General features: G+C 46.6%; 1 protein-coding gene across 1 annotated transcript in view; it reads left to right on the top strand.

Moving 5' to 3' along the window:
- LOC119739781 overlaps nt 1–23,552 on the top strand; it is a 35,678-nt gene extending 12,126 nt beyond the window's left edge. Inside the window, exons 2-3 of the mRNA XM_038214851.1 lie at nt 3,245–3,653; nt 21,522–23,552. Of these exons, the coding sequence (XP_038070779.1) occupies nt 3,416–3,653; nt 21,522–22,315 (1,032 nt within the window). The 5' untranslated portion in view covers nt 3,245–3,415 and the 3' untranslated portion in view covers nt 22,316–23,552. The remainder of the gene's footprint in view (nt 1–3,244; nt 3,654–21,521) is intronic.
- Nucleotides 23,553–24,856: the final 1,304 nt, after the last annotated feature.

Genomic DNA, 24,856 nt, shown 5'->3' with positions numbered 1-24,856 from the left:
TGGTTGCATTGGATGCTGTGTATGGGAACCAAGCTGGCAACCCATATTCTACCAGTAGTATGGGCAAGACAAGTGAACGATAGAGGGATGTCAAGGCCTTGGTCAAAGTACCACCCGCAATTGAAGACAGTGGCATCAACGTGATCATTCCAGTTAATTGAGTCGTTGATGATAACCCCAAGATACCGGTATTTGAATGTAGGTGTAACACTGAGCGATTGACCATGAAGAATGTAACTTGGAAGAACTGCTGGTTTCCGGGATCTGGATATGTGCATGACCTTGGTTTTCTTGATATTCAGCTGCATACCATTGAGATTGCTCCATTGTTCAAGTGCAGTCAGGTCCGACTGGAGGGCGAGTTCATCTTGGGGTGAGTGGATTGGCTGATAGAGGAGTGCATCATCTGCAAAGGGTGCGCAATTTGTGGAAAAGTCATGATTTATATCATGAATAAATAGATTAAACAGGAGGTGGCCAAGGACACTGTCCTGTGGGACACCTTAAATAACTGGTGCCCACTCAGAGAAGCATCCCTGTTACGGGACTCGTTGTTGACGACCTATTAGAAAGGGCTTTATCCAGGTCCATGTCGATCCCTGAACATGAGCGTCACCAGAATTTTTTTCTAGAGGGGGGTAAAGCACATTTTCCTCAAAAAATCCCTATATTTTCCAACATTTTCCCGATTGATTATTTTTTTGAGGTTGGGCAGGGACATTGCCCCCCCCCCCCCCCTCCCTTAACCCATTAAATAAACAACAATATCACTCCGCCCCTCTTTTTCTTCTTTTCTTTTGTTCTTTTTTTTTTTTTTTTTTGGTTGCTTTTCCAGGAGGGGGATCTGATTGGAGGTTGTCACAGACATCTTGTAGTTTATCAAAAAATGTTATATCTGAGTTTGGGGGACGGTACACAATTCCAACAAGCCATTTTGAGTGTTTTAGGGTCAGTGATAAGATAGTTACCTCGATGTCAGTGGGGCTAAGGTGGTCGAGATGAGCCGGAAGCAACGAATCCTTCACTATTGCCATGATGCCACCACCTCGGTTATTCCTGTCATGTCAGATAGTGGAATATCCAGGTATGCTTAGGACATTATTTGCCGACTGCCATGTCTCTGTGTTGCAGACAATGTCCACAGGATGAAGCTCGAAAATGACTGCATGTCCTGTTGCTTACTACAGATACTTCGAGCGTTGAGTAGTAGACCGGAGATGGAATTCCTGTAAGTCTTTGAAGCTGCAGGGAAGTCCAAACGATAAGCCTTCAGATTATTATCAGGTTCCACTGTAGAATTGAGCTCTTGATCACTGCCAAACTCCTCATGGAATGAATTGTCAGAGCATGATGAAAATGGCAGCTTGTACACACAGTATGGGCATTGATTTCCACATATATTGGCCCTGAAGCAACATTAACTTGTCCCATTTATAATGGAGGCTGACTCTACTGGGATCATTTCCTAAGCATCGTATGTATTTCTGAGACTAATAGTCTAGATGGGTCCATCACTGGCACTGAAGCTGGGTCTGCAGCAGGCACTGGGGTTATTGACAGAAAGTTAAGTGCCCACAAACTGGCTGAAAAACAGTAGGAGAACATGCAGTTGATGACATTGGCCATGTCTTTAGCTAGGATTAGGGTTGGCGATTTTTTTTTCATTTAGAAAAAAAAACACTCAAATTTTGAAATTGAAATCGGATTTTTTTTCATTTATAAAAATTTTTTTTGAAGTTTTAGAGTATTGATTTGTCTCAAAATTTTCTAAATCTTTGCACCCTCTCTTACACCCATCAACAAGGAGTTGTCAGGTTCGTATATCATCCACAAAACTCAATTGAGTATTGGTAAATTTCAAGATGAATTTTCCCAATTAACATTGATTAGGCCTAATACATTTTGAAAATTACCATCCACATATTGATATCCCCCAAAGAAATCCCCACTCAACAATGGACATTCCCCATAGGAAATTCCCAGTCAGTATTGCATATTACAGGGAATCCCAAGTCAGCACTGAAAATTTCCCGAGGTAAATTCCCAGTCAATATTGCAAACCTCTCATGGGGAATTAAAAGTCAGCACTGAATCTACATTTGGACTTGGGAATTGGAGAAATCAAAGGTTATAATTCCACAAATCCAGAAACTGAACCACTAAAAACACTCCTGCTGTTTCAGACAAATTGATCCAGCTTGCTCAAAATGCTGTGACAGAATGACCCACACAGTACATGTGCATGCAATGTTCCACTGCATATCGTTAGTGCTTCAATCTTTCGTCTGATTGGTCAAAACTCTTGGCTGTGATTGGTCAAAACTTTTGGCTGTGGTTGGTCGAAACTCTTGGCTGTGATTGGTCCAATCTATGAATACTTAGTGCTAGGATCCTGCTCAGGATCCCACCTTTTGCAATACTCCAAGTTTTTAAGTATTTTTAATTGCCACAGAGGGGAGCAGATTGAGTTTAAAAAGATAGCAAATATACCAACAATTATGAAAGCTGTCGGAGACAGCATTATTAACTACACAGGATAGAGTAACTTGTAAAATAAAGTAATGTAAGGGTACAGTCATTCATTTGTAATTGGGGAATTTTGTTCGTTTGAAGCAACAAACGTGCTCAAAATCTAAAGAAGGGTGCTGAACAACTAACCTGATGAAGTTGCAGCTCAGCTTAAGATGTATATTTCGAAAAAAACAGCATTCTAGGATCTCGATTTCAAATCAAAAGTTGCTGAATCATGTTTTGAATAGGGCCTGAATTCAGCTTCTGAGACACATTCTCACCGAGGCAATTGCAGCTACGCGATGTTGCGCACCGATCCGACGAATTATAACAACTGTGTGTGCGTCGTGCCAATGCTTGTGCGCGCTTTGGCGAATAAAAAAAACGAACTATTAACAGAAATTTCCGTCGTTAGACCCTGGAAAGGCCTTCTTTCGTTGATTTCTTCAAAATGACAGCTTGCCAGAAAGAATAATTTCACAGGGAGTTTAGTCCCCTTACTATCTTTCAACCAGGTATGTCTTTCAACAGTAATTAAGTCAGTTACTTTTTGGATAGCTGCAAATGATGGACTGTAGCTTTAAACCAAGAGAGAAGCAGCAGACCTGTGTTTGCCAAGTATAAAGGATTTTATCAAAATACATGCTTTGTGACAAAATCTCTTTTCCAAATACTGTAATCCATAATTGGTAATGGTGTTTTTCCGTTGTCTTTTTTATTTGTGTTTCGACAGGTGGAACAAAACGTAAGTAATTTGGAGGGTTTGACCCAGTGGTGGAGTGATCAGGAACCTGGCCCAAATTTGAAGGACGATAATTGTACCCCAAATGAGGCTAGTCTGTCAGTGAACACTTTTTCGCCAAGTAGTGCTACATTACAAAAGCTAGTCTCATACTACCAGCTGATGAATTTAATCAAGTGTCACAGGAGTGAATCAGGAGTGAATCGGAAAGACAAATTGGAAAGAGAAAAATCTCAAGATGAGGACATGTATGGACCAGAAGGAACTCTTGGAGAAGAAGAGTTTTCACCATATAACTTGAAAAGATTATGCATGAAGTTGATGAAATTGCAAGAGTTTCCTGCAAAGTATCAGAGTATGATGGAACACATAAGCACCAGCTTAGGAAGTTCATCAGTTGGTAAGTTCTCATATCAGTGTTTGATGGATAGCAATACCATGGACAATGGGCCTTATTCACGAGTTGGCCATATTTATGTTCCCTGAATGTATTTCATTAATTGTTAACTGTTGAATGGGATGGAACCCAGACTATTTATGCAGAGCAGCCTTATTGTACTGCCTTTTTTTTTAAATCTGGCTTTAAACATTAGGAACGTTTAATTACAAATTTGAAATTATTCATTGAAGCAGACTGGAATTAATTAGCAATTAACTTGCCTTCATTTCTCTACACAAGTTCCAGAAATCAAGATTTCACCTCACTCTCAATCCAATATGGCCGATTTGAGAATAAGGCCCATAGAGTTGTAGAACAGTAATAAACTGCCATAGACCCCAATGAATAATTCCCCCACTTCAGAAATTCAGGAAAAATACTCACAACTCTCTCAGGTGTTTGAGCAGTGGCGTAGCCAGGAATTTTTCAGTGAGGGGGGGGGGGGCGCTGGGGGGGCTGGAACATTTCATGTGGGGGCGTCATGTAGATCAATGATAATTTTTTTAGAAACTCAAAATCTCAGTGGGGGGCGACTGGGGGCGACAAGGTTTCATGGGGGGCTGTCGTCCCCCACGCCCCTCCCCCCCCCCCCCCCATGGCTACGCCACTGTGTTTGAGGCACACATCAAATTAAAGCTTATTTTGTCATCTTTGATTTTCTTTTTAATTTTCGGGGGGTAATTCAATGACTTTTGGGAGAAATTTCCATCTGAAGATGATCATCCCTTAGAGTAGTCCTGAATCCCATCGCCATTTTGAAAAACGATGCCTACACTCCATTGCAAAATGGAGCGCTTTCAGGGCCGAATTTCATCCAAATTTCACAGAAATACAAGCAGTGAGGGGGGGGGGCGCTGGGGGGGCTGGAACATTTCATGTGGGGGCGTCATGTAGATCAATGATAATTTTTTTAGAAACTCAAAATCTCAGTGGGGGGCGACTGGGGGCGACAAGGTTTCATGGGGGGCTGTCGTCCCCCACGCCCCTCCTCCCCCCCCCCCCCCATGGCTACGCCACTGTGTTTGAGGCACACATCAAATTAAAGCTTATTTTGTCATCTTTGATTTTCTTTTTAATTTTCGGGGGGTAATTCAATGACTTTTGGGAGAAATTTCCATCTGAAGATGATCATCCCTTAGAGTAGTCCTGAATCCCATCGCCATTTTGAAAAACGATGCCTACACTCCATTGCAAAATGGAGCGCTTTCAGGGCCGAATTTCATCCAAGTCTACATCACTCTACTTACCTGTAGAGCGAATACTACATATGCATTGTTCCCTATGCCGGCAGGCAATTTGCTAAGAGTTTTACATACAATAGCGCCCTCACGTGTCCTACCCACGACGCCCTGTGACATGCGCACCACGTTAGCGTCCTCTTTTTCTCTTAGCCGCAGGACGAGGTACACGTGAAATTTCAACGACCTGATTTTCGCTATTTTATTGGTACCTCTTTTGCTTAGAGAAAGCTATTTCGAAAAGAAAGTATTGTAGAGTTGTTCTAGTGAAGTATTGTAGAGTTGTTCTAGTGAAGGATTTGAGTGAAAGTGAAAGAAATGAGTAATAGGAAGTTGGGGAGGACCGGGTGTGTCGATAATGGAGGGACGTACATCCCACCAGACAAGCCCGAGTTCTCGGGGGACTGCACCGGTGATGGTACGTCACCGCGGCAGCAGTCCCCTAGTCGGCCCCTTCAGCCACTGCCGGCTGTCGGAGCTGACGGACCCGTTGACCAAGCGGGGGGCCGTACAACCCCACCGTCTTCGGTCAATGTTCGCGGGTCCGCCCAACTGAAGGGGAAACGCACCGGCAAGACAAAGAAATTGTCTAACGCCGGGGCAATACCCAAAAAGGGACGTACGGCAAAAGGTGGCCCCGCTACGGGGCGCACCGTGCCTGTCCCTGGCCCGTCTACGGGGCACACGCAGCCGGAGGAAGTACTCCTCCATGGCTCAGTGCACCCAGGCCCACCCAGCCCCGTGATTACCACGATGCCTGGGGATGGGCTGTTATATGGCCGGTTGATTGACCGTACAGCACCCGCCTATGTTACCGGCGTGGGGGCGCTGTCGGCCGCCCGGGCTATTGATAGCGTAGAACCGAATCCCTGGGATTCCCCCAGAGATTTAACGCTACGCTCGGAGGGCCCTGCCTCCACATCGGATTTCATTCGTTGTTCGGGCATCCCCGTGTCCCCGCAATCCTCGGCAACTACTCGGAGTCGCTCCTCAAAGAAGAAAAAATCAAAAAAGAGCCGCCGTTCCCGCCGTTCTTCGACGAGTTCCAGCGAGTCATCCGGCCGATCGCACCGTGGGAAACGCCACAAGGGTGGCGACCCGATCTCACGCGATGATTTTTTGGAGGCCTTTCACTCCCTCGCGGCCTCATTGTCGGGCCGACAGGGAGATTACGGTCACAGTTGGCTGACTCCGGGCCAAAGGGACATACCGCACACGGTTAGCCGTGCGCCGGAGTCCCCTCCAGAATTACAGCCCCCACACGCCGGTCATCACGGCCGTGGTGGGGTGACTACAGACCAGCGGACAATGCCGTGCACGGAGGGCCGTGCACCGGCGTCCCCGCCCGGTATTAGTTTACACCCATCGGCGTCACTGGACTCTGAGCGGGGCTCGATACCGGGACGCCGTGACGGCGCTGCTTCGCCCCCGGGGCCTGGTTCCCATTCCCCGGTGGCAACTCGCCCCCCGGACTCTGACAATTCGGCGGACGAGAGCGAACTGACCCGCACCATGCAACGCCTATCGGTGGCTGAGACCGAACTCCGCTTGGTCCAACGGGATATGATCAGAGTTCTAAATCTTCCTGCTGGTACCGAACCTCCTCCTCCTCCTGAGCGTCAGTCGTTCAAGAAGCGATCGGGACCGACGGCAGAACCGGTCCGGGCTTTTCCCACAATGCCCTTGGACCGCGTGTGCGTTGACCACATCGACGGTATAATGCACGCAAAGACTTGGAGTGCCTACGCTAAACGCGTAGACTCATATTATCATTTCCCCCCAGGAGATTTTGAGAAATATTTCTCAACTCCGGTCCTGCCGGACTCGGCCATTGACAAGCTCGCCGCTGACCGAGGGACAGCTTCATCCAAGGTTCCTTTTACAGACAAGACCCGTGGAAAGCTGGAAGATGTCACCCGCAGAATGGACTCGGCGGCACGCATGGGTATGCGTGCGACGTCCTTTCTTCTTCTCCTGTCAGAGTACCTGGCACTGGGATATGAAGAAGATTCGGTGATACCAGCCGACATGATGGTGGCTGCTCTCCATTGCCTCGATCGCGGCCTGTGCTCCACTCTCGACCAGTTTGCTAGAGTGTCGACCTTAGCAACATCGTCACGCCGCGCCAATGTGCTAGATGCACTTTTCCTCCCTTCACCGGGAGCACGAAAGCGTCTCGACGATCTCCCGCTCTCAGGCCCGGACTTATTTTCTGGTAAGTTCCAGGAGGCCATGGAGGCCGAAGCAAAGCGCCTCAAGGCCACGGAGAAAATAAATCTCAAGAAACCGGTCGAGCCGAAAACCGCGGACAAGAAGAAACAGCCATCTTTTGTCATTCCCCGGCGCCGCCCCCCGGTCAGAGCGGCCCGTGGTGGATTTCGTGGGCGCGCCGATAAGGCGGTCGGCCCGCGCTATTCACAACCACATATCGGACAACAGCGTCCCCAGTCGGGACGCGGTTTCCGTGCGCCCACTCCCCGGTACACCGGGGCGTGGCGCAAGTGACTTATGCGTCTCCAGGCGGCCTCCCACCGCTGGACCCGTGGGAGGCCGCCTTCAGGAGTTCGTGGGGTCCTGGGTGCAGGTGACTTCCGACCAGTGGGTCCTCGAAACAATCAGCAGCGGTTACGCGCTCGAGTTTACGAGGACCCCCCCGTCGGACATGCTAATTCGGACAACGCCCGTACCGCCCGACACAGCAAAACGCCGCTCCCTCGAGGAGGAGATCGACGCCCTCCTTCTGAAGAGAGCGGTTCGTGTTGTCCCCCAAGGGGGGACCCGGGCAGGTTTCATGTCAACCTTCTTCTTGGCCCCCAAGAAGGAAACCGGCGTGTGGCGTCCAATACTGAACTTAAAACCCCTCAACAAGTTCATACGTCCGAAACGTTTCCGCATGGAAACGTTACGGACCATTCTTGCATCGATCATGACACCAGCGTGGGCGGCCAGTATAGACTTGAAAGACGCGTACTTTCACGTACCGATCAGGCCGGAACATCGCAAATTCCTACGTTTCCAATACAAAAATACACTGTACGAATTTGTGGTGCTCCCGTTCGGGCTATCCACTTCTCCGCGGGTGTTCACCCGGATCGTGAAGACGATCGGGGCGGCACTGCGGCGTCGAGGGGTCATGATATTCATGTACCTCGACGATTGGCTAGTAGTGGGCCGTTCTCGAGGGGAGACGGAAGCGGCGCTCCAACTAACGTGGCAACTTGCTTCCGACCTGGGATTTCTCATCAACACCAAGAAATCCCATCCAGTCCCCTCTCAGGTTCCCACCTTTCTGGGTGCATCCCTCGATCTTCGCAGGGGACTGGCCCGGCCATCGGAGGACCGCCTGCTGAACCTTCGGCAGTGCGTGTCCCTCTTCCTCCCGACGGTAGTGGCTCCGGCCCGAGCCTGGCTCAGGCTGTTGGGCCTTATGGCCAGTCTGGTGGACTTGGTGGATTTTTGCAGGCTGAGGATGAGGCCAATTCAACTTCACCTGCTGTCTTTCTACAGACCCCGCTGGCACCCGATCGACCATCCGGTGCCCACTACGTCTTGGCTAGTCCCCCACCTTCGTTGGTGGCTAGTCGAGGCCAATATAACGCAGGGCCGTGTTTTCCGCCCGCCCCGCCCGTCGGTACTTATCACAACCGACGCCTCAGGGTACGGCTGGGGGGCTACCCTCCACCCGCGACAGGTCGCGGGCGTATGGGGCCCCGCACATCAGTCATCTCACATCAACGTCCTGGAAATGCTGGCAGTCACCAACGCACTAAAACATTTCCAGTCGGACGTCAGAGGGCAAGCAGTCCTGGTCCGATGCGACAACGCCACAGTGGTGGCATACATCAATCACCAGGGTGGCACTCGGTCAGGCCATCTGTGTGCACTAACGTGGGATCTCACCCTCTGGTGCATACATCACGGGATAGCCCTGTCGGCAGTCCACATCCCGGGGGAAGAGAACGTCACGGCCGACGCTCTCTCCAGAGGCTGGATCGCCCCGACAGAGTGGTCACTGCTCCCACAGGTGGCTCAGTCGATCTTCAGACTAATCGACCGGCCGCATGTGGACCTATTCGCGTCGCGAATGAACAATCAACTACCGATCTACTGCGCGAGGGGCCCAGATCCCAACGCGTGGCAGACCGATGCACTGTCGGTGCGGTGGGACGGCCTACTGGCCTATGCCTTCCCACCCATCTCCCTCGTTTCTCGAGTGCTGACCAAGATCGAGCAGGAGGATTGCCGAATTCTCCTCATAGCCCCGTTCTGGCCCCGCCAGCCGTGGTTTCCCCGGCTCGTCCGACTCTTGGTTCACCGCCCGGTAATTCTACCGAAGAGGGCCGATCTTCTTTATCAGCCCAGCTCGGGAATCAATCACCGGGCTCCGGGGGATCTTCACCTGACGTGCTGGGTATTGTCACGCGATCCCTCTGCTCAGCAGGCCTTTCGCGACGAGCTGCAACAATTGCAGCCCAGTCCCGTAGAGCCTCAACCAGAAAGGTGTACGATAGCCGACTACGCCATTTCTTTAAATGGTGTAGACGACAATCCATTCATCCCCCCAATACTTCTGTAGGGGAAGTGGGGGATTTCCTCCTATACCTTTTTGACAGTGGGCTCACGACGGCCACAGTTAAAAATTATCGATCGGCCGTTGCCGCGATCCATCAGGGATTTTCGGACGGTTCCTCCGTTTCCGACAACCCTGCAATTAGCCAACTGATCAAGGGGATGTTTAATACTCGTCCCCCAGTACGCACATTAATCCCATCTTGGGACCTCTTCGGTGTATTATCTACACTGGCGAAGGCTCCCTTTGAACCAATGAATTGCTCAACTTTGTTACAGCTCTCCATCAAAGTAGCTTTTCTATTGGCTGTTGCTACGTCCCGACGACGTAGCGAACTACACTCGTTATCGATACAGACAGGACACATCCGGTGGGAACCGGGGGGTGTCCGCCTGATCCCTACGGCCGGTTTTCTCGCAAAGAACCAGTCGGAGACCTTTATGCCCCCGGACATCTTTGTCCCGGACATCAAGTCTTTTTCGAACGAGGCAAACGACAAACTTTGGTGCCCAGTTCGAGCACTTAAGTGGTATGTCAACCGTACGAAGTCACTTCGTACGGGACACGAAAAATTGTTCATCACGACGACCCCGCCCCATGGGCCGGCGTCCCGCGATACAATCACTCGCTGGATCGTGACGGCTATCCGGTCCGTACCGGGCGGCTGGCCAGCGACCCAGGGACCCATTCGAGCGCATGAGGTCAGGGGAGTGTCCACCTCGTGGGCCTTTTTTAAGGGTGTCCCCCTAGGTGACATCGTCAAGGCAGCCTGCTGGAAGAACCCTAACACGTTCTCCGAATGCTACCTGAAGGATGTCCTCCAGGCAGATGGCAAGGCTGGAAGAGAAGTGCTGCTAGCGGCCAGTCGAGCCTCACAGAAGCACTAACGGGTGAGCATATAAATATACATATATATATTGGTATGGGCATTAAGTTTACTTAGGTGTATCTATCATGTGTTCATTCCCATAATGGTTACACCCCCCTGACTTTTTGCGCACGAGCTCTTTGGGTTCCCCTGACGAGGTGAAACCTAGAGCGTCTGGGATGTAGGTTTTTGGTTTGGCGTTGTTTGCCTTTGGACACGCCTCATGTCCTACACCCCTGTAGACATACGGTAATTTGCGTATACCCACCGCCTTACTCGGTGCGAGTCTATGCATATGTAGTATTCGCTCTACAGGTAAGTAGAGTGATGTAGACTCCCCCCCACAGAAGTGTGGTTGGGGTCTACGAGCGAATACTTACCTGTAGAGCACCCCTCCCTCCTTCCCCACTATACTTGATTCCTTGAGTGCTTACGCAAGTAACACTTGAGAAAAAGAGGACGCTAACGTGGTGCGCATGTCACAGGGCGTCGTGGGTAGGACACGTGAGGGCGCTATTGTATGTAAAACTCTTAGCAAATTGCCTGCCGGCATAGGGAACAATGCATATGTAGTATTCGCTCTACAGGTAAGTATTCGCTCGTAGACCCCAACCACACTTCTGTGGGGGGGAATTTCACAGAAATACAAGCTCACAGCCCTGTGCACAGCTTCCACCCTTCTTTTTTACAAACCCTCAAGTTCATGGCCCACAAAATGTTCTTATGGAAGAATTTGAGGGCATGCAAATCGTGATTTGGCCGGCGTAGGCAATTTCGGGCCTATTTACTGGTCTGCACCCTTTAAAGTAGCAACATTTTACAATGTTTCCCCAGACTACAGTTAAGGCAAGAAGAAGTATCCATAAATCATATTTCATCTAAAAATTTTATGAAAAATACCCTCGGGCCAACTACAGGCCTTATCATGAAGACTGTTTTTAACACTTTATGCCTTGTAGTGCGGCAAATAACTGTAACCATCTTTCAAATGTGGATACAAGCACCAAAATCAGCACAAATACTCCTTAGGGACTACTCTTGTGAAAAATTCGATTAGCCACTTGAATTTTCAAAATGGCTGCCATTTTTCCAAGATGACCGCCATTTCCTGCATAAACGCCTATTTTACCACACAACATTTAACCCACTTGACCGATTTTGATAATTTTGCCACTGAATCCTATGTTTTTGAATATGGGGAAGTCAAATTTACAACTGTGCAACTTGTTCAGAGCTTCTTCGCGCCATTTCTAACAAAGAATGTGATAATTGCAGCAGAGGAGACGGGAAGAGATGCACCCGGTGCTGCAACCCACAGGGGCATTGTGGATCATGACAGGGAGATGGCAGTGCGAGCCCAAGCCGTTTCAGGCTCACAGGAAGATTAGCAGGCTCCCTGTGTTACAACTGATAATGTAGTAACCAACGGATAACGTATCACCAACCGATAATGTATCACAAATTGACCGATATTGTATCACTAACCGATAATGTAGCAAAAATTGACTGATAGTGTAGTAAAATTTGTATCCGATAATGTATCACGTGTCGACGGATAATGTAACTACAAAATAACTGTATCCGATAATGTATCACCACGGAACGGATACTGTATCAACCGATAATGTATCAAAAATCAACCGATAATGTATCAGTATATTTGGAAAAGGTGGAAATATTGCAAATTAATTAAAGTCTAATAAGTATGATAAGTCCCCACTCGGGAAAGTTTATCATTAAGAATATTCTTTTGTGTGAATTTGGGAGGGAGTTGCTCTGGTTTGGAGACGCTCTACTTCCAAGTGGGCCTAGGCTAGTGGCGTATCCAGCTTTTGATGTCGGGGGGGGGGGGGTGTTAACTGCATTCGCACATCCGCGCCGGAATGTGGACAAGTTCTTTTCTCCGGACACTTGGCCTCTGTATGGGCTCCGTGCTCCAACCCAAGAGGGCGCGTTTTACCACGTTTGAGAGCACCATGCATGGACGCACGGAACCATTGATCTTCGTATGGAGATCAATGGACAGGACACAGCATGTGCGAACTGTACTGTACTGGTTCGCGCGCAAAGTTCAACGCCACTTCCAGAATGTGCCTAGCCTTGGTCAATGCTTTCGTCGTTATTCGTCCCGTACGCGGTCAATCGTCGGCATATATCCTCACGCGCTATGCACATGCATGTAAAAATACAGCGCGAACAGCGACCTCATGCGGCCACTATTTTTTTATGCAAATCAGTTGGGGACGATCGAGAGCCTTGGTTCAATCATCGGCAAAAGCTTATGTTTTTGTTTATTTTGCGCTGGATTTCTAGCGCACAACCTCGTATGTGAATACAGATAAGTGTAGGCGGGGCTAATATGTGGAGTGTCCAATCACACCTTGGTAAATCCGGACGTCATCAAATTATTTGCAGCTATTCACCTTTTGCGGACGTGACAGGAACCACAGTTTTTGTGCATTGGTGCCGTGTGCAGAGACACACAACGTGTACGTGTATGGATTATGTACGGTGCCACGTTTCACTATGCAAGTTTCCACGCAACGATCGACCAATAAGAAAACGACATTTAAGGTCAGCTAAGGCTATTAACATAATGAGCACCACCCCCAAAACCTCACATGGACGATTGAACCAAGGCTCTCGATTGTCCCCAACTGATTTGCATATAAAAATAATGGCCGCATTAGGTCGCTTTTCGCGCTGTATTTTTACAAGCATGTGCATAGCGCGCGAGGATATATGCCGACGATTGACCGCGTACGGGACGAATAATGACGAAAGCATTGACCAAGGCTAGAATGTGCCAAGGCAATTAGCCGCAGCGTCTTCGCATGATTGTCAGGCAACGTCGGCGTGCGCATACGTTCAATTAAGCTTGCGATGGTCTCCCAGATTATTCCCTCCCCCAATAACTTTGCATCATTCAAAATATGCAGTGGATGCATGGACCGGGACCAGATTAGGTCCTCCCGCAACTCTCCGCTTCTGTCCGTTGAAAGGGCACTTGTGCACTGCATGGAGCCCATAGCTCCATGGTAAAATCAAAAAATGAGGGGGGGGGGGGCTGGAGACCTCATGACACTGGGGGCGCTCTTCATGATACAGATGTACTGTGCGCTCTTCATGATACAGATGTACTGTATCAGCGCATTTCAAGCTTTTTGTCATTTTCTCCCTTTCTCAGTACTATTTAATACATTTCGGCGGTTGGAAAGTTTGAAAAACACCTCAAAATCTGCCCTTTTTCTCTAAATACAAAATAATGGGGGTGGGGTGATCCAATAGCCCAGGCCCCCGTCCCCGGTCAAAAAGTGGGGCGGGATATATAGGACATAAAACAAACATTTGTGTACACCTTTTCCCCGTACTGATACATTATCGGTTGATTTTTGATACATTATCGGTTGATTTTTGGTACTTTATCGATTGATACAGTATCCGTTCCATGGTGATACATTATCGGATACAGTTATTTTGTAGTTACATTATCTGTCGACACGTGATACATTACCGGATACAAATTCTACTACACTATCAGTCAATTTTTGCTACATTATCGGTTAGTGATACAGTGTCAGTCAATTTGTGATACATTATCGGTTGGTGATACATTATCCGTTGGTTACTACATTATCAGTTGTAACATCCCTGACTGCCTCCTCATTCAGCTCAAGAGATTCGGGCTAAGGCCTTCAGGCCAGTTTCAGAAGCTCCAGACCATCGTGACGACTTCTGACGTGTTCTCACCCCAAGGAGCACAGTTTGAGCTGACAGCCATCACTAACCACAATTGGACTTTGGAAAACGGCGCTCACTATTACGCCCTACTCAAAAAAGTGGCAACTGGTTCCGCTGCGATGACGACTCCCTGCCCAAAGTGGAGCGGGTATGCAGCCCAGACAACTATCTCTTTGTCTTCAACAGACAAAGAACTGTTTCTGTCTCTCTACTCCCTGCTCCCTGCTCCCACCAGCCCTGAATTCACTCCCCCTCAGTGGAAGAAAGCTCTGACCACTGACAAGAGGAGCCGGTTGTCAGTCCCCCTCCTACCCTTCAGTCACCAAACAACTTCCCAACCTCGACAGCTCTACACCAGCTCCACCCTCAGGAAGCAGCTGCAGAAAGGAAGAGATAACGAAGGGCAAGGCTCAAAAGTGGAAAGACACCAGGAATGACTTCAGAACCAGCAGTGAATGGCTGCCAGAAGGAAAGATTCTGAGGTTAGGGAGGAGGAGAGGGTGGAGGACCGCAAAAGGACAGCTGCCACGAGGGAACATTCTGTGGTTAGGGAAGTGCAGAATATGAACAAAAGACACAGAAGAGCTGCTCAACACACCCATGTCACTTTGCATCGTGCGTGTCAAAATCAGGCAATTCTAGCTGGCACCTGTCAGATACCCGAGCTCAAGGACATGCCGGACACCATCGAAGCCAATGGACAAGGTATGTCATCACAACAATATGCCTTGCTGTTAAAAAAATGAGTCCCCCAGCATCTGCTGTGGAGACGGCAAGGTCAACCTCAAGACCTTCCTCACCCAGCCACCAGAGATAAACAATCTCTGCTTCAGTAACAGCCCAGAGGTTATATTGTTCAGCAATCACATTCGGCCTGTCAACAATGCGGTCTGCCTTTTCAGCATCACCGACAAGGGAGGTCAGAGACACCACCTCCCTGGATCCTGGGAGAACGTACAGGTACACCTCGCTGTACCCAGCTGTATGTGTTGGAGTCGGAGCGGACCATCCGCTTTGCCAACATGCTGCTTCCCACGACCATGAGCAATGACAATAAGCAGACGATGGGTAAGCTACTCTGCAGGGTAAACTCTTTCATCAAGGTCTTCAAGCAGATCCTGGAGATACAAGAAGAGGAGCTGGCATGTGGCACCATCATCATCAATGTCAAGGCCCGGCCTGTCGGCTGGAATGGTTTGGCACCCCTGAAATAGGTATTCGGACAATAGGAGCAAAAATGTTGTGAGGCTTATACCCAAACAAGCGACGCTGTCAAAGTGTTGAAGTATCGTTCGTTGAAGTTACGGTTAGTGTCCGGAAACAGGGATGTAGTCAAGGTCCAATGACCAGAGTCGGCGACATTGTTATCATGCACGTCCGTCTCATCTGCTGGGAATGAGTACAAACTCGATTGCAAGGAGGGCGATGCAGTTTGGGTTGGTCGAACAGTGACTGGACATGCTTAGAACAAACCCGATCGAGGGGAACCACTGGGGAGGGATGGGGGTGACTAGTGAGTCAAAGAGGTCTCATCTCCACACCACACCATGTTCCTTCAGTTTTCCTACGAAGGCACCACATATGGGAACCGACGCCCTGTCATTTGCGTGGACTGATCTGTTTGCCTACGCTTTTCCCCCAATCTCCCTACTACCCAAAGTAATCAGGAAGATCGAGCGTGACCCATGCAGGGTCCTTCTGATTGCCCCATTTCGGCCACGACAACCTTGGTTTCCACGGCTTGTCCGCCTTCTCCATCATGCCCTGCTTCTCCTCCAGTGGCCAGATATTCTTTGTCAACCTCAGTCAGGTCTGCTTCACCCCGATCTGGACTTTCTCAAGAGCCTGCCGCCATCGCAGTCTGTAGTCAGCGTTTACGATAGCCGATTACTGCGTTTCTATAAATAGTGCAGGCGGTATGAAGTAAATCCCTTCGCTACAACTCTAACTGAAGATGGTGATTTTCTTATCCACCTCTTCCAGCCGAGTCTAAACAGGTTTGCACTGTCGAGAACTATCGCTCCAAAATTGCGGCCGTTCATTATAAAGAAAGGTTTGCGGACACACCATGTACGGATAATTTCTTAACTAAGAGAATGGTTCTGAAAAGAATTAGAGGTCTAAACTCGACGTTCCGGTCAGTATGCTCTGACCATCTTCAGGAGAGTGCCTAAACTCTAAGAAAGTGAAAACTTAAGTAGCAAAAGGCAAAATCTGGTTCATACCGCCCACTCCCCAAGAACCCCATCCCTGCCATCGCGAAGCGAGTCGCCAGCCAACTTCTCCTCTTGCATCGAGCAGATGCATTATCCACCCCCCTCTACAGATGACTCAGACCCTCCAGTTCGATCTGTCCCAGGTTCTTTGGTCAACCGAAGATTCACAACCTGAGATCCCCCTGCGCCCCATAGTTGCCTCTCGAGGTTCCCCCACCTACAACACAGCCCAACACTTAGCCAAAATCCTCAGACCCTTGGTGGGTCACACACCACACCATGTGTCCAACTCTTCCCAGTTTGTCAGCGTCACCAGAAACCTCACTGTCCAACCCACTGACTTGCTTGTCAGTTTTGACGTCGTCTCACTCTTCACCAATGTTCCCACAGGCGAGGCCTGCAAACTAGCTAAGGAAAGACTTGAACATGATACCACTTTTGCTGAATGCACATACCTGTCCCCAGACCAAATTCATGATCTGTTACTAACATGTATTTCTTCCAGTTGTTTTCAGTGGCAAGGCAAGTTCTACGAGCGAACGGCTGGGACCTCCATGGGATCTCCTTTATCCCCGGTCCTAGCCGACATCTTCATGGAGGAGTTTGAGTCTTCCTCCCTCCTCACAGCGGATCTCCGGCCGAGCCTGTGGCTACACTACGTTGATGACACCTTCGTAGTGTGGCCCCATGGCCCGGACACACTCCAAGACTTCCTCCAGTACCTCAACAAGCAACACACCAGCATCAGCTTCACCATGGAACAAGAACAGCACGGCACCATTCCTTTCCTGGACATCAAGATCTCCAGGAATCCAGATGGCACCCTGGGACATAGCGTCTACAGGAAACCAACCCACACCGACCGCTATCTCCACCAGCGGTCGTTTCATCACCCCAGCATCAAGTCATCGGTCAACCGCACCCTAGTACAGAGAGCTTTTGAGGTCTGCAACCAAGACAACCTCAAGCGAGAACTCAAGCACATCCAGGCGTCACTACAACGGAACGGCTACACACCCAACCGCATCAAGATCAGCAAACCTGACCAACGGGTCTCCTATACCCAAGGTCCTTCCACTGTATCTCCTCAGTCACTCTTCCTTACATAGGTCCAGCTTCTCATCATCTGCAACGCATCCTCCGACAAGCCGGCGTCAAGGTGTACCACTCATCTGGCAACAAGCTCCAAGGCAGCCTCCATACTCACAAGGACAAGCAGGACTCCTCTTCCAAGCCGGGAGTCTACTGCATTCCATGTGAATGCGGCAAAGTCTACATCGGCGAAACCGGTCGGAACCTTCCCACTAGGCTCAAGGAACACAGAGCACGGCGAGGGGACTTTGACAAATTGGCCATTGTCAAACATTCCCACATCAACGACCATAAATTTGATTGGGATGCGGCCGAACTCATCGCACCGATCCAGTTCTGGCATCCAAGACGCATATGGGAAGCCATCGAGATCCGCAAGCACAACACAGTTCCGCAAGACATCGGGTTTCACCTCAACGACATCTGGCTCCCACTTCTCCAGACTGATGGGTCTCCTATACCCTAGGTCCTCAGCTACCACCTTAGACTGATGGGTCTCCTATACCCTAGGTCCTCAGCTACCACCTTAGACTGATGGGTCTCCTATACCCTAGGTCCTCAGCTACCACCTTAGACTGATGGGTCTCCTATACCCTAGGTCCTCAGCTACCACCTTAGACTGATGGGTCTCCTATACCCTAGGTCCTCCCTCTACTGACACGGCAACCCTACTGTTCCACTTCAGTGGGCACCAAGCTTGCTCTAGGATCCCGTCCACTTGGCATCCTCACAGGATGTAACTCCACACTTCATTGATTTCGCCTTTTGCTACTTAAGTATTTACTTTCTTAGAGTTTAGGCACTCTCCTGAAGACGGTCAGAGCATACTGACCAGAATGTCGAGTTTAGACCTCTGGTTCTTTTCAGAACCATTCTCTGAGTTGAGAAATTATTCGTACATGGTGTGTCCGCAAACCTTTCTTTATTTGGTATCTCCACCATGCAAAGCCTCAAATCTTACTTACATGTACATGCACTTCTAAATTTTTTCCATCCAAGTGGAGTGGGAAAAATTTATTTGAGCCCATCTAATAACATGGGGTGATCTGGGCATGGTGTGTTGAAGAAGACTTGGTTTCAGAGAGCACACACTTGGTCACAGGTTCACCTCCAGTCTACAAAAGGCCAACGCATGAGCAACTACAACAGGTGGTCACCAAAGATGCGCAGGGATTTCACTGTCAAACTCCCATGGATGAGCCAACCAGAGCAGCATGACGGACCTGGTTGGCTCATCCAGTCTTTAACTTTTCGAACGAGTACATATTATAATTTTTCAAAAACACCAAAAAGGGCAGGGCCCTAATGGGAGGGCATGCGATCCCTTTCGTGTCCTGATGACTACATAGAATCCCCCTCAAACTTCAACTTTACAAGTCTCGTTTAATTGGGAGATTCTATTACCTCATCAGTCACACTTCAGTGACCACATGAGATTTTAAAGCCAAAACTATACGAGAGAGACAGAAAATAATTGTCAACCGCAACAGCATGGTTTATTAATCTGACATCAGTGCTTTCATGCGGCCTGCATAAGCATATATGAACATACATGTTACATCTCTCTCTTGTACCGAATGTTTACAAATGACCTTCGCTTAATACACTGTCAGCAAATTGACCATCGTTACATATAGGTTTGTCATAAAACCTTGCAAATGTACACTCTGAAGACCAGCCAGCTGTTCTTAAGATCTGCTCAATAGGAACAAATCGGTCTTTAGCCTTAGAGGTAGCTGCTGCCCTCACACTGGCCTGCAAAGTGGGAATGTTGTCTTTATAAATGTACTATTAACATCAATAACTCTTCATAAAATCACCTGTGAACTCTTCGCAGCTAGAGGGAGGTATTTAAATATCCATCGGTTTTATTCTCTATTGCCCTACTACAGAACCTGGGCAAAGTGGACATTTCGTTCAATTTTGATGTTATTTGCTATACATAAGGGCTGTTCAAAGTACCCATTGGTAACTTTCCCACATTGCCCAACTACAGAACCTGGGAAAAGTGGGAATTTGTTTTATTTTGATGTAAATTGCTATAGCTAAGGGGTGGTGAAATTACTATTCCTACATTGCGCTTCTACTGAATATGGGCAAGTGGGAATTGTACTCATAGCTACTTAACCCCATTTCTAAATGGCGAAAAGAAGAGCAAAATAAGAATCATCAGTCTGTGACTGACAATATTTGCAAGGCTACAAACATTTTAACGGACGAAAAGAGTAAGCAAAATAATATACATTTAGGCAAATGGCAATGCAAGGTTGTAGCTTTACAACAGAGGAAATCAAGGTACCATCATTTATCATTGGCAATATTTGCGCACTCATTGAACCTGATAAAAAATGGCCTTTTTGCATGAATTACAGTGATGATAAGGGCTCCCATTGGTGATATTCCTACTTTACGCTGCCACTGAACCTGGGCAAAGTTGAAATTTCCGTAAATGTTGATGTAATTGCTATAGCTGAGGGGAGTTGAAATTACTATTCCTACATTGTGCAATTACTGAACCTGGGCAAAATGGGAATTTTGCTACTTTGATGTACTTTTTATGGGTAAAGGGTGTGGAATTTACCCCTGGATAATATTCCCACATTGTGCCACTACCTTACCCGGGCAAAGTGGGAATTTTGGTCAATTTTGATTTAATTTGCTATTGAAAAGGGGTGCTAAAATTACCCATTAGTGATATTCCTACAATGTGATGTTACTAAACCTGAGCAAAGTGGGAATTTTTGTCAATTTATATGTGATTGCTATAGTATTGTAGCGGTACGCCATTAAGGAAGTCCGCTCAAATGATTAGATTTAAGGACGCCAAGGACAATCAAGACAAACAGACAAAATCAAATTATGCTTGATCTCATGAACTTGTTACAGATTACTTGTTTACAAAATCAATTACAATAGTTCTGGATCTGAATCTCAATCTAAACTCACAAAACAAGTGTTACAAAAAGCACATAAGATTCAACTTCCAGCTCTGTAAATTGTAACAAAGTGCCAATGATAAATTACAACCACAAAGTTTGTATTTCTCAAGTTGCCCTGGTTCCAAGTGAGGTTTGTAATATTCCAGGTCCTAATATTTTAATCAGGTTCCTAAGATTCCCCGGTTCTAATATTTTAATCAGGTTCCCCGAACGCCTGGCCAGTGTACGGCTGTTGTGAACTAGGCCTCCAAATTGCACCTGACATGAAACAGTCGTATTGTAATAAATCAACATGTGACACACGGTGATTAAAACTTTGAGATTGAGAAGACTAATTCACCCAAAATCACTCCTAGCTAGCCCAGCGGTAGCAGAGAACTTGCATTATGACATTAGAATGTGAAGATAATACAAATTTCGCTCATTTGAAACTGAAATGTTGGCTTTTAAGCATAAAATCTATGCACACGATGCTCACACTTCGGTGTGCAGGCAGAAAAGGGCTGATATTCGCGTGTTCACACACTGAGTGCAGACGTATATATGCATTTTTCTGGGCTGTGTGCCAATTGTACGGTGCCTTGTAAAAGACGTCTCTTTACAGTATCATCAAAAAGTACATCCGAATTGACCAAAATTCCCACTTTGCTCAGGTTCAATAGTAGCGCGATATGTAGGAATATTACCAGTGGGTATAATTTCAACACCCCTTATCTATAGCAATTACATCTAATTTGACACAAATTCAAACTTTGACTAGGGTCTGTAGCAGTGCAATGAAGGAATATTAACAATTTGGCTGTCTGGCACATTGTGCTTTTGTGTTAATGTTCACTGGCCAATCATTAAAGTACGTTGAAAACTTCGTACAGTTGTCAATATGTACATGTTTTTGATTTATTCCTACTTTGCCAGGCAGTATTGGAATTCCCACATTGCCCAGCCGGACAAAGTGGAATTCCAACTTTGCGCGGATTCCCACTTTGCCTGTGACACATATATTATGAACTCCCTTCCCTTACACACACGTGGAACGAGTAGCTACTGGGTATATACACAATGAATGCAGCTGATTTGTAATTGAACCGCATGCACTCCCTGATTCAATTTAATGTTGAGGTTTCAGGACTGTAAGGGTTGATATTCTTATTTTTTTTATCACCAGATGATACTGTATCAACATCAACTTGTATCTCGGCTCAATCTGGATTGACAACTGGGGGAAGGTCAAGCTGCTTTGTTGGCATCCACAATATCAAGTTGCCTCCGACAAACCTGTCAAAACAAGCACTTCAAGGAAGAGATGATTCCATAAATCAACCAGTGATGTACTATGAAGAGTCTCCTGTGACAAGAAATGACATTGAAGTGAGCCATAGGCAGGATGGAAATAACACTTACCCATTACTAACTGAAGGTAGTTTGTCCTTTGAGCAAGCTTGTGGCCCTCCAACTCACGTTGATGTCATTAAAATTAACAAAGAAAGCAGTGTCCCTGATTTATATTGTGGTAAATCATGTAGTTCAGTTCCATCTGTGAATTCAACACCTGATGAAGTAAAATGCATTGATGAAAAAGAGAATGAATGTGAAGAGGACATTATTGGAGAACATGAGTGTGTAGCTGTGCCTCAGGTACTCATATCCAAACAGTTGCATCCTGCAACTCATGAAAATACCGAGATAAAAAACAGTCAAGGTAGTGAGTGCACCTTACTACATAAAAAAAGCCCATATATGCCAGGCTCTGACAGTGTACATGACCAGCTGGTGACTGCACATAGCAGTCTACATTTTGGGGCTGAAGGTGTTCCAAAGGTCGAATGCCCTGTTTGTTTGCAGAATTTCCCCACAGACACTTCGGAAGAAACAGTAACAACTCATGTCAATTTGCATTTTGATGAACAATTAAAAAACAGTCATAGCTTTGAGATTTTAAATAACCAATCTCTCCATTGACTTATTTTTAAAAAGAGCACTGCAACCAAAGACTAATGTAGAACTTTGAAAATCTATTTAGAATCTACGTAAAATGGTGCACTGAATTCAGTTATGTGAATTTGCTTTTAAGATAATAAGAATATGTATCCAGCATTTTTAAAGTGACTATAATAATACACTGTCATTTTCTTCTCTGGGTCAATAGTTTATATTTAATATAAAGCTATTTGCCTCAATTCCTTGCCCACTTTGCAGGGATCTGTTCTGATTGATGATCAACACATGAATGCATCCAAAGAGATCGATCGGTGTAACTTGTATTTAACTTGTAACTTGTACTTGGAACTTGTGTTCCTTTTACAGTGTGGGACAATATATCCAATGACATGTGATCAATGACCCACCAATAAGATGAAGGGGATTATTCAGGGATTGAATAAATTGCTTTTATAATGCCTAACCCACAGATTCTGTCTAAGCAGATCACATTGTATTGGCTTTTGGCTGTGTCGGCAACTTGCCGAAACAGCCATTGTTTTTCTGAAGATTATTATTGGCTTTTCCGCAAAATTGCAAAATAGCCTCTTTTTTTGTTCTGATTTGAGGCTTTTCCGCAAAGTTGCTTAAAAGCCTTTGTTTTTGTTCTGATTTTTTTCTTTTCTTTTTCTTTTCTTTTTATTCCAACTCAAATCCCATAGACTTTGGATACGTTTTTCAACAATGGCATTGTGGACCTCAAACTTGTATTCCAATGAAACCTAACCGATGTAAAGACCCCATAGCAGTGTTGTAGTGGAGTACTTTTTGCCGAGTACTGCCGAGTACCTAGGTTGCGAGTACTTGTGCTTCCGAGTACAAGAACAGGTCTCCGAGTACAAGTACTTGTTTTCCGAGTACGAGTACTTGTATTTCCGAATATGGCACCAGGTACATTGTGCTTGAAGCCTAAAATTGTGTGTTCTGTTAATCACTTGTGATGCAACTTAGGGTTCGTCTTTGTAAGCTTTTTCAATTATTTGAAATTGAGTTGGTTTTTTTTTAATCGGCAACATCATTCTCAAATCAATGTAAAAATGTATTTTCCAAGGAAATCTACACAGCTGAGATACAGACGTGAAAGTTTAGGTCAACTGTTATTTAATAAAATTTTCTAGCCTACAGTGTTGTGCATTTAATTTTTATTATTATTATTATTCATGTATTTTCGGGTCCTTGGATTCCTCAGATTAAAAAAAAATACCAACAAGCATTCAAATGGCTGCGAAAAAGATTTCTTCACAGGGTGTTTCTTCCGCATATGCGTGATGAAGTTCAGAGTTGTCCCATATGTTTCTGGTATGCGAACAGCACAAAACATGCACGCTCCATTGTGGCCTTTCACGCCGTTTTGGACAAATTCCCTCTGATCCTTGAACCCAAACTTCACGGTGGACATAGACGACATGATACATGTATTTTGGGGTTCTTTGAACGAACAACATATACAATTTGGGTAAAAAAAGTGAAAAGTGCCACACAGGACCAGGCAAGGTAACTGAACGTAGATGGTACAGGTACACGTACAAAGTACATATGCAACGTGCATGCAAAAAAAAAAAACAGATTCGCGTTTTCTTGGTGTCTACGCATTTAGTCTGTTTCCCATTTCTAGGCCTCTGTTTAAGGCTAAGCCGCTGTGGACCTGCTGCCGTAACCAGACTAACAGCCATTTTTCAAACCTTGGCTTCAGTGTGTCTCTTTCTCCATTCTTCAGATTGGCACTGGGGCTGGACCCGTATTATAGGACCAAAACCAGGGTTCAGCAAACGGCTTTGCCCCAATCACCCAATTAATCGTACGACCATTTGAGGAACACCCCGCGGCGCACAGTGTGTACAATGATTGGCCACTGTACCCACATACATGTACAGCAAATGGGTCATTGTGCGTAATTTGCCCAGACCCAAAAAAGACCTTCGTACAGACCCGGTCACGGCTACCTGTTAATTGTGTTTGTCCAGACGTGCGTAGAGTAGAGAAAATTTCAATTTCTCTGCAATCGACCATTTAAACCATTGAAAGTATCAATAAAATAAGGTCGTGGTGACATAAGTGATATACCATTTTTTTTATCGAGTACCGCTATTAAAGTACGAGTAATTTGTGTTATCGAGTACTGTTATTCGAGTACGAGTACTTTGATGATCGAGTACAATTTGTACTTTGCTGCTCAAGTACGAGTACCATCGTATCGAGTACGAGTACTTTGACATTCAAGTAAGAGTACGAGCACAAGTACTCTAAAAAAAGTACTCGAGTAGTACTCGAGTACGAGTACCGAGTACGAGTACAACAACACTGCCCCATAGTGATTTTGTGTCCTGAAAATTGACATCATGATTACGTCATATGGGTCACGTGACGTCATCTTAAATGTGCAAACTTTAAGACCCTGTATCTAAGGAACTGTCCGTCTGATTGGGTTAAAACTTAATATGTAGGTAGACTGGGATGTGTTATAGGTAAAAATTGAGGTGATGTCATTATGATGTCATCATGAATCAAATTACAAGCAGTTAA

Source organism: Patiria miniata, unplaced genomic scaffold (assembly GCF_015706575.1).
Source record: "Patiria miniata isolate m_02_andy unplaced genomic scaffold, ASM1570657v1 HiC_scaffold_4, whole genome shotgun sequence".
NCBI lineage: Eukaryota > Metazoa > Echinodermata > Asteroidea > Valvatida > Asterinidae > Patiria > Patiria miniata.
Note: the sequence above shows the minus strand (reverse complement) of the source record. Positions and strands in the feature narration are given on the sequence as shown.